This window comes from Nicotiana tabacum, chromosome 17, assembly GCF_000715075.1.
Source record: "Nicotiana tabacum cultivar K326 chromosome 17, ASM71507v2, whole genome shotgun sequence".
Classification (NCBI taxonomy): domain Eukaryota; kingdom Viridiplantae; phylum Streptophyta; class Magnoliopsida; order Solanales; family Solanaceae; genus Nicotiana; species Nicotiana tabacum.
The window spans coordinates 76,130,273-76,141,317 of NC_134096.1; the positions used below are offsets into that span (position 1 = coordinate 76,130,273).

At 42.4% G+C, this 11,045-nt stretch overlaps 1 protein-coding gene across 1 annotated transcript; it reads right to left on the minus strand.

The window, feature by feature from the left end:
- Positions 1-7,636: 7,636 nt before the first annotated feature.
- Positions 7,637-10,048, minus strand: LOC107804162 (uncharacterized). The gene is made up of 3 exons (XM_016628005.2): positions 9,277-10,048; positions 8,592-8,777; positions 7,637-8,361 (listed from the first exon to the last, which is right to left on the minus strand). Exons 1-3 carry the CDS (start codon positions 9,766-9,768, stop codon positions 8,077-8,079), a joined length of 963 nt encoding a protein of 320 aa, XP_016483491.1. The 5' UTR covers positions 9,769-10,048; the 3' UTR covers positions 7,637-8,076.
- Positions 10,049-11,045: the final 997 nt, after the last annotated feature.

Here is an 11,045-nt window from a genome sequence, read left to right on the forward strand (position 1 = left end):
AGGGAGGTATCAAGGTCAATCCCGATAAAACCAAGGCCATCGAAGGGATACCAGAGCACTTGACCACTAAGAAGAAGGTCCAGAGGTTGACTGGCCGTATCGCCACCCTTTCGAGGTTCATTTCACGATCCTCCGATAGGTGTCATAAGTTCTTCGGTGTACTCAAAAAGGATAACGGCCTCCAATGGACCCCTAAATACGTCCAAACCCGAAGGAGTTAAAGGTGTACTTGTCATTGCCACCGTTTCTTTCAAAACCAGAGCCGGGACAGCCCTTCCTCGTCTATCTCGCCGTGTCTGAAGTAGTTGTGAGCGAGGTCCTAGTCCGAGAAAATAAAGGTACGTAATCCCACATATATAACATTAGCAAAACACTAGTCGACGCCGAGACAAGATACCCCCATCTCGAAAACTGGCTCTGACCTTAGTCGTAGCTTTACGAAAGCTTAGACCATATTTCCAATGCCACCCCATCTTGGTCGTCACCACTTTCCCCTTAAGAATCATTTTGCATAAATTTGGCCAAATGGGCCATCAAACTGAGCGAGCACGACATTACATATCGGTCGCGAGCGGCGATAAAGTCACAGGTCTTCGCAAACTTCATCGCCGACTTCAGTGCAAGAATAATGCCCAAAGTCGAAAAAGAAGCCGTCCACGCTTCTCCCCAAACACAAGACCTCTGGGTCCTGTACACTGATGGCGCGTCTAACGCGTCAGGGTCTGGGCTGGGACTCGTACTCGAAGTTTCAACGGGTGAAGTGATTTGCCAGTCCATAAGATGCACGGACATGACTAACAACGAGGCCGAGTATGAGGCTGTAATTACAGGACTAAGACTAGCACTCAAATATGGGGCGAAGCGGCTAAAATTGCACTGTAATTCTCAACTCGTGGTCAACCAAGTCACAGGGACTTTCCAAATCAAGGAGCAAAGGTTACAAAAGTACCAGACCAAAATCTGCAAGCTGCTACCCGAGTTCAACGAATATCAACTCGACTAGATCCCCCGAGCATAGAATACCGAGGCGGACGGCCTCGCCAAATTAGCCGCAGCCACCAAAAACATTACAATCGGATAAAGAAATATGGTCCACCTCCTCAACTAATCGATAGATAAAATCGAGGTAAGAACCATAAACCTGACTTGGGACTGGCGCAACCGTATTGTTACATATTTTCAAGATGGCGTACTCCCCAACGATAAATAAAGAGGCCAAGAAACCGCGAATGCAAGCAGCCAGATACAACATCATTCACAACGACCTGTACAAGAGAACATACGATGGCCCTCCGGCGAAATGCTTAGGCCCAAATCAGACGTGGCGCGTCCTTGAAGAAGTACATGAAGGCCACTGTGGATCTCACTCCCGCAATTGAGCTTTGGTCAGATGCCTCATACGGACAGGGTATTACTGACCCACCATGAAAAAGGAGGCCGCGAATTTCGTGAAAAAATGCGAGCAATGTCAGAAGTAAGCCCCAATGATCCACCAAGAAAGCGAACACTTACACTTAGTAACTTCCCCTTCGTCGTTCATCAAATGGGGAATGGACATCGTGGGCCCCTCCCGGTAGGATGAGGTAACGTACGATTTCTTTTGGTTTTAACTGACTATTTCTCTAAATGGGTAGAAGCAAGAGCATTCGCCCAAATACATGAACAGGAAGTAATCGCCTTTATATGGAAAAACATCATATGTCGTTTCGGTCTCCCCAAAGAGATCAGCTGCGCAAAAGACCCCAGTTTATGGGAAAAAAGGTCGTTGAGTTTTTTGAAAAATGGCACATCAAAAGAATACTCTCAACGCCATACCACCCCGTGCAAAGGGCAAGCGGAATCCTCCAATAAGTTGATATTGAACATCATGAAGAAGAAACTCGAAGACGCCAAAGGATTGTGGCCGAAAATATTACCAGAAGTACTCTGGCCTACCGAACAATGCCAAAGACGAGCGCAGGAGAGACGCCATACTCATTAGTCTATAGTACTGATGCAGTAATATCGATCGAGATCGGGGAGCCCATCCTAATATACTCCTACAAAAGCGGACCCCAGAATGATGACAGCAAAAGGTAAGAGCTCGACGAAGTCAAGAAATAAAGAGATATGGCCTACGTAAGAATGGTCGCCCAAAAGCAAGAAGAAGAATGCTATTATAACAAAAAGGCAAAGATCATGCCACTCAAAGTCGGAGACTATGTGCTTAAAGTTAAAACACAAGCGAGCAAAGACCCACGGGAAGGCAAACTAGGAACAAATTAGGACGGCCCGTACAAAATCACGGAAACAGCAAAAGAAGGGTCATTCCAACTAGAAACGATGGAAGGAAATTTACTACCAAACAACTGGAATATTACACACCTCAAGTACTTCAACTTTTAAAAGACGAAGCGCCCCCAAAGTCGTACTCTTTTTTCCCTTACTTAAGTTTTGTCCCAATTGGGTTTTCTCGAGGAGGTTTTTAACGAGGCGATGAAGGGAACACTTCATGATTGAAGTGCGCACATGATGAATAGTTCATTACTCGACCTCTCAATACTTCTCTAGCTCGACCAATAAAGGGACTAGATGGACTGGGACTGGGACTGAAATGCCAGTCAATGCCCGGAAAATATGTAAATTTCTCCAAGTGTATGAACAAAGCACAAATGCATGAAGTTTATTTCTATTTTCTCCAAATGTACAACCAAAGCAACGTCGCCTTAAAATCATACCGCCAACAAGTGCAACACCTAAACGACCCTCGGCCATAATTAAGCATAGGTGATATTTGACCTCGTTCGAATCAACACCTAATCGGCCCTCGGCCATTATCAAGCATAGTTAATATTCGACCTCATTCGAATCAACACATAATCGGCCCTCGGTCATAATCAAGCATAGGTGATATTCGATATCGTTCGAATCAACACCTAATGAGCCCTCGGCCATAATCAATCATAGGTGATATTCGACCTCGCTCGAATCAACACCTAATCGGCCCTCGGCCGTAATCAAGCATAGGTGATTCTCGACCTCGTTCGAATCAACACCTAATCGGCCCTTGGCCATAACTAAGTATAGGTAATACTCGACCTTGTTCAAATCAACACCCAATCGGCTCCGGCCATAACAGACATACGATATGTTTGACCTCGCTCGAATTAACATCTACTGGTCCTCGGCCATGATCAAACTTAGGTTTTACTCTGACCTCGTTCGACCCTACTCGAGCTAAGTTATTACGACTAAGGAAACCAAGGCAACCAAGCAAAAATATTAAAAAAAAACATACAAACTCGAACAGAAGAAAACGAATCAGGTATTTCATACTTAGAATATTTTTTCTTACAAAGGCTCAAAAACACGCCCACAAAAAAAAACACGCAGAAGTCTGCAGCAAAACAAAAAGAAGGAAAAGAAAAGCTGTTAATTGGCCTGATCGCCTAGGCCATCCCCATCTGCCCCTTCACAATTACCATCGCCATCGGGATACTTGTCCTCATACCATGCGTCCTATTTGATCTGATCCATACTCGCATCCTCCTCGACATCACCGGCCTCCGGTGTTGCAGGATCATAGCCGCAAGCGAATCGAGCTCTACGTGCCTTAACACGAGCATCCTCGAAGGCGGCTTCTGAAATGGTTCCCGCCCCCATCAGATCTCTGAATATATCCAGCTGAGCCTCGGCGTGAATACACTCCTCGTATAAGTCTCAAGGAACATTAGGGAAATCAGAAACACGGGAAGAGGATGGTCGATCCAATAATTTTGCCTTCTCGGCCTCCAGAGCGGCGACTCGATCACAAAGGCCAGAAACCTCTTTCTCTAGTTCTCCAATCCGTTCATCCAGCCGCTCTTCTTTGAGGCTGGCCGTCTCCAAGGCATTCTCTCGCTCAGAACGAATAACACAGATTACGATCTCTAAGGCCTCTGCCTTCCTCGTAGCCCCCAACCAAGCTGACTCCCCCTTCTCAAGATCCGCTGCCTTCTCGGCGACCTCACCACTTAAAGCTTCCATTTTGTATTCATATTCCTTGAGCTTGGCACGCAGCGAGACTACCTGGGCTTGGAGATCGATGCACTGGGCTTCGACCCCTCTACTAACCTCCAACTCCACCTCTTTGTCCCATAGCGTCCCCTCAAGAATGCTATATTTTTCGATGACATTCACCGGCTCGTCATCGTTTTCTTTCAGCTCATCTCGGAGTGCTTGAAAATTGCCGCCCTTGCCAAACCGCCTGCAAATCTCGCGATACTTATCGCGGTACTCGCGGTATTTTCTCTCCATCTTCAGAAAAATAGCCTTACACCTCTCCTCTCTTCTGGCGCTTTCAATTTCCAAAATCACAGTCTGAACAAAAAAGAAAAAGAAAACAAAGAGTAAGAACGAAACAAACTTTGAACTTGACAAACAAAAACGAGAGAGATCGAGAAGCTTATCCTAAGAGTGAGATCGACTAAGCTCCTAGATAAAGTAGCATCTTTTAGCTTCTTGAGGGTTTTACCCTCCGCATCAGAACAGAGGAGACCAAGGGAAGGGACCACGTCCTCCGTGTCGACCAACAAATCTTGATCCATGGGGATTGCAATAGTCCGCAGGACCCCTCCAAACTTACTTCAAGTCGGGTAAATCCCTCCCCTATCATCCTCAAATCATCGGCATCCACATCGGATCCTGTCTCGCAACCATCCTCGGCTACGTACTTTCCTTTTATCTCGGCCATCGAAGAAGAACACTCGACTGGTCACGAGGCCGATGGCTCATCCCGCCGCAAGTTATCAGAGACTCTCGTTGATGGCTCTTCAGCTTCCATCGTGGTTTCAGGAAGAGACATACCCTATGCGGCTTCAGTCGATGGCGGAGCCACGGGCGATAACTCGGCATCATCTTCAAGCTCTGTGGTCACCATTTCTTGGATGACAAAATTGCCCATCACTGAATCCACCGCCCGAGCAATTCTATCACCGACATCCACCGATCTCCTCTAGCGGGAACCAAATTCTCATCACTCGGCGATGATTCCTCTTCCTCGTCTACTATGTGAAGAAATAGGGAAGCCGGAAGATTCGTTGACGATATATTTGCCGGTGCAGAAGAAGCAGGTACGGAAGCAGCAGTAGGTATGGCCGACGAACAAGTAGATCTGGCCGTAGTGGAAGAACTAACAGAAGCAGATGACCGAGCAGGCCTAGCCGCGGCCACAGTAGGGACGTACTCCGAAGAAGAAGAAGCCTTCCTCTTACAAAACGCAGGAAGATCCTCGTACTGAAAAAGAAAGATCAAAGGTTGTCACTACCGATAATAAACTATAGCGAGCAAGCGACCATGAGGTCAAAGTAGTAAAAACAAAAATAAATATAGATGGACTCAACGGTCAAGGAATAGGCAGGCCCGAACTTCTTGAGAAACCCCGACCATTCACGAATCCCTACAGTATGAGAGAATTCGGTCAACCCAGACAAAAATGTTCCCGGCCAAAGAAGGAGACGCAACCTTGGCTGTAAGAAGAAGATACAAAATGTTAGAGCCTACGACTAGAAACAGACAAATCAAATACCTTTCACAAGAAACGGATACTTACGAGCGCGATTCCAAGTCTCAGAAAAGTCGTCCGCATTGGCCACCACGTCTTCGAATCTAACAAAGAAGTAGTTAAGCTAGAATTGACTATTTGCTTTATCGTCCATCTTCACCACCAGGCATTTACTTCCTCGGTGGCGAAGATGCAACATCGCCCCTATAAAAGCTAGGGGCAAAGAGATGCATAAGATGACGGAGCGTGACCTCGACCCCGGCCAACTCGGCGAATTTTGAGAGCATCCTAATAAGCTTCTAGATGTACGGAGAGAGTTGGGCCGCCAGACACTGTAATAGCGGCAAAATTCCAAATGGGGGGTCGACCTGGAAAGGATACGCATAGAACGCTCAATATCCAGGGTGGTGGATTTGCACCACGTCGCGTCCTACTGGGATCAGATCGATATAGGTCGGAATGTTGAATTTTGCCCTAAGCTCGGCCAGTTCGGCCTCTTCCATCAGTGATTCTGAGACTTCAGGCTCACCTTTAGGCGCTTTTAAAAAATCGGACCAAACCTTCTCACTTCAAGGGATTATTTCCTTTACCGTAGGAAAATTCTCTTCTTCAGTGGCGACAAAGGCCCTAGCAGCATGAAGGGATATAAGCACCGCCAAAGGGACAGGGTCAGTTTCCATACCGAAAATAGATGGTACATTAGCCATGTTGTTAAGGGAGGGTATTCAAGCAATGAAGTGTTAGAAGCAGTGAGAATCGCTAAAACGGATGAGAAAATACACGATAATGGAGGAAGAAGAAGAAGATAGAGTTCTTTGATGCAAGGGGTTCGTAAAAATTGAAACATTACCCACGCATCCCTATTTATAAAAACTCAAGCATCGAAACCAAGGAATTAATCATCATTACCTGGCACTATAATTGAAGCGGCAGACTCAATCAGAAGACGTGCACGAAACAAAGCAACGTCTCGGGAAATCGCGTCATAATGACGTTTGTCGCCATGACGTCACCCTGATTCGTGGGACTTACAACCCTAGAAATTATGGCTCACAAAAGGACATGTTGCTAGCTCGCCCCAATCAGCACGGCTTGTTCAGGTCGTCCAAATGCTTCAACCACATTATACATTATCCGCTCATCGAGTCCACCTGAGGCCAGCCTCAATAAGCGGAGGGACTAACTATATGGGACAAAATTCGCCCTAGAATATTTAGGGTAATATAACATTAAGGAAAGAGTTAGTCGAGGTTGGCCAGGGAGCAGCAAGATTCGTGGTCGAGATGTTAATAATGACTGAGGCCGAGCACCGCTGACAGAGTAGTAACGGCTAATTTTTGAAATAGGATATCAAAGAGAATATTCTCTGCACTTGTACTATTAGGGTTTGCTAGAGATATGTCTCAAATAAATAAGGAAATAGAGAAGAAAAAAGGCATGTAATATCCACTTAAGAAGAACACCTTTCACAAGAAGATTCTCTCTCTTTTGTAAAGATACAAAGATTACCTTTTTATCAAGATTCTTGCCCATATTATTCCACATTTTTCCACCAGATCCGAGAATAGTTCGAACAAATCTTGGATTTATCTGTCATTCATCATTGTCATGAGGAACATTCATCTAATTCATCCTTTATTTGGTGAATCATTCCTCTTATTTACTTAAATGTCATTTATTATTATTTATTGCTAGTTACAACTCCATCATTGCTCATTTTTTATGAACGTTTTGTGCCCATCATTGTCAACATTTCACTGGATTTGTCTCATCTCACACACGTTTTTAAGATTCGCATCTAGAGTTATTATCTTCAACTAGATTTAACCCATTATTACATAAATTTAATAGTTTAGCCCAAAATTATACTTTTTGGTCAAACACATACAATAGTTATTTGGGCAGAATATTTTATGGAATTTATAAGTTCAAGACTATCTTTAGAGCTTCTCTTATATAGAAAAAGGGGCCCTTACAGGCTTACCCAACGAGGCCCTTTTTCAAAATAGATTTTCACACTTCTTATATGTAGAGCGAGAAACTTATCATAGTGTTATATATTATGTACAGACCAGACAATAAGAGTTCCCCAATTAATTAAACTGATGACACATGTTAAGAATAGCAGGCACCATTCATATGGAATAAACTATTGACTAGATGTATGATGGAATTTAGATCAAAAAAATTTCTAGTACAGTAATATAGTATCAAAGAACCAAAACTTGGAAAATATAAATACATCAGTTTCTAGGGCTTATGTTTTTCATCAAATGGCATTTAATTCACTCAATATCACAGGCTAGACAGTTACTCCCCTTCCGCGACAAACCTGGCAGCCATACCTCATTTTCCTCTATAAAATTAACATTTGAAAAATAACAAAACTTGGACTTTCAACGAAGTAGCGCTAGCTGGTGTTTCGTTCAACCTTTGTTTCTGAAGTTATTTTCTGATAATAAAAACAAACGTACGACGCCTTGCCCCCTCCTTGTTTGTTTCTTTATTTGGTTTAGACAGTGCTCCCCCTTGTTCAGTGGGTCTATTTCCTAGTTTTAAAGGTAGGTACAAGATTTTTGTAAGGAAATGGGAACATTCATTTTCTTAGGGTCCATAACAACGGAGCATTGAACCGTATTGTAGAACTTGGGCTTCACCACTCTTCCCAAAACATAAGCCCTGGCTCGAACCTTGAAATCTAGTACCAGCGACACTGCTGCTACTGGTTTCCCCTCTTTGCTGATCAAGTCGGCTCCTCCTCCATACAATGGAATTTTACTTCCTATCAAAGTCACCGCTACAGTTCTCTGACTTTTTCTTCGTTGGTAAAACTTCTTTACCTGCTCTTAGACAACGTACAACAACATATTAATTTTTAAAGACTTTAACTATTCTCCCTCCTTTCTAATTTATGTGGTAGAATTCGGATTCCAAGAGTGAAACGAATACAAATAGTAATAAGTACATTGATACCAATATCATAAAATTATGTACACTAACAATGTATATAAATTAAACTAAGATACATGAACTGAAAAGTAATATTAATAAAAGGTAAGTGACTACTTACACTTCCAGTAGCTACGGTGAGCTGTGAAAAGGAAAGAACCAGAGGAGTAGACGTTACATGCACCCCAAAAAATGTGCCTGTATTACGAAATCTCATCTTCACTGTGGAGTTCATTGATACCATCTCTGTTGCAACTCCCGAAGAGTCCATGCCAGCTTGAATCCCAAATTCATTGAAGGAAATACTCTGCAGATTAGATCACGCAATTTAACAAGTATTCCTGCTATTTATTACTCTAGAGAGATATTTGGAGCCAAAGTAACACAGTAGTAACAATTCTGAGACCTTAGCATGAGCTTAACGTACAAATCTTCTAAGGTGAGCGTATGTATATATGACAGATCTTAAGATTCATTTCTTGTTATTCATCCAGAAGATTAATGGAAGGAAATGTACACTGTTAAATCTCAGTTCTTAAGCATTCCTGAATGAGGATAAAAAAAAAGGAATTTAAGTTATATTTATAGACAGTGTAAAGATCTTTTTTAACACTATTAACGCACTTCAACATGTTATAAATGTTAGTTATCATATTTACTACGTTATCAATCAAAGTTTATCTTAAAGAAGTAACCATTATTTACTTTTAAGCTAAAGTAAATATCAGTACATCATAGTAGTCCATGAATGAAGGAGAGGAGAAAAAAACGGATCTGCTTGGCATATAGTAAGGAAAATAAATTACCCTCATTGTGACGACAGGTTTCTGATTTCTGCTAGCACCCCACAAGATCAAGGAAAAGAAAGTGAATAGCACAAAGAAGCCAACAACAAAAGCCAGGAAATAACAGCGGCGAGGTAGACCTTTGCGATATCCATCGTCATCTAGTAATCCCTCTTCTTCTATAGCATCAAACTCGTTCCACTGCTGCTTCTCTCCCTTCCTATGACGATGTTGGTGGTGTCTGCTGCTGCTGCTTCTGGACCCATTAGTACTTGACTTGTGTGTACTTGGTTTGAGTGAGCCTGAATACCTGGTAGATGATGAATCCCGGGATTGCCGGCCCGGTGAGCCCATTGGGCTAAGTATGGGAGTTGAGTGGAAGGAATTGGTAGTCTTTTCTCCATCATGAGAATCTCTTGATGGGCTCTGAACGTAGTAAACGGGCCGATTTGGCGATGATGGCGCCAAGCTCGTCACCTCTGAATCTGTTTTCGCATGATGCGTAGACGACATTGTTATTCAATAATTATCTGATCTTAATCTTCAGAACAGAACAAGAAGAAGAAGAAGTGGAGAAATAGATAGTAGATCTGGGGATGATCACTGACTCTGAGAAATGAAGAGTAGTAAGTGAAGTAGTCTAGAAAAGTCCAACACCCACGTTGGTTCTTGTTTGTTTATTTGTTTTGTATACCAAATATTGCGTGCAATTGCAGTTAATTGAGGACCAAAGGACATGGAGATAGGAGACCAAGGGTATCTCTCACAGGAAAAAATAAATGTAAAATTTAAAATAAAAACTTTGTTCAGTAAGTAATGCCAGTTGGAGTTTTTATATTTATTCAGGGTTGAGCTAATTGAGTAATAAACTCATTGATGTTGTCTCTATTTGTATTCCCAGCTAAACTACACCCAGAAAAATTAAATATGCATGTTACTATTTAAAATTATACTTGATATTGGCTTTATTTAGAGTGGCACCGGACTAGTAGTTTCTTTTTCCTTTAATTTTGGATACGGGGTGGATCCATGAGTAAAGAGAACGGAAGCAAGACGAGGAGAAGTCTCTTTGTGAGATCTGAACACTAATTAATAGAATATATTTAATTTAAAACTTGTTTGGAAGGTTCACAACCTCGTGACTGATCATTAATTCATTTTCGGTGGCCATAGGATGATGCTTCATTTTAATCACCAAGTTCTATGTTTATTTTGTCAATTTCTCATTTGGTATTTTTGTCAATTAACATATTGCATGATGGATTTATGTACGGTAACATGTAAAACAATCTTGATCTTGTGATTACTATTTAAACCAATAATCCAGTGTCACCTCAATAAGATGGAGGTAAGGTATGCATACACATTACCTCTCATATCTCTATTGTAGGATTTCACTGGGTTTGTTGTTGAATCAATAATCAATTGTCTCAATTCCACACTAGTTTAGATATACTTAGCATTTTAATGTTTTCTTTAAATTTTTCAGGTTAAGATACATCAACAAAATTATAAGTATTTATGTATACAGGTAAAATCGGGGATAGAGCATACCCTGATTTCCCCGTGGAGAAAACGGAAGAAGAGCATGGACGCACGAGACTAAAATCGAGGCCGAAAAACTTTCATATCGAGACCCACAAAAAAAGAACGATGTGTTCATCATCGGGCGTGATAAAGCGACACTCCCCCGACCCAGAACGAGTTCCAAAACCTCGGAAAATACGGTAAACGGTTATATATGACGGATGAAGGGCCGTGATATTCGTACTTGACCGGATATCACGTCG

Bases quoted from the DNA above. Each gene is read 5' to 3' on its own strand.
- LOC107804162 (XM_016628005.2), bottom strand. From the start codon at position 9,768: ATGTCGTCTACGCATCATGCGAAAACAGATTCAGAGGTGACGAGCTTG. The intron at 8,778-9,276 runs GTAATTTATTTT...TCTAATCTGCAG, and splicing joins AACCTGTCGTCACAATGAGG to AGTATTTCCTTCAATGAATT. The intron at 8,362-8,591 runs GTAAGTAGTCAC...GTCTAAGAGCAG, and splicing joins TCACCGTAGCTACTGGAAGT to GTAAAGAAGTTTTACCAACG.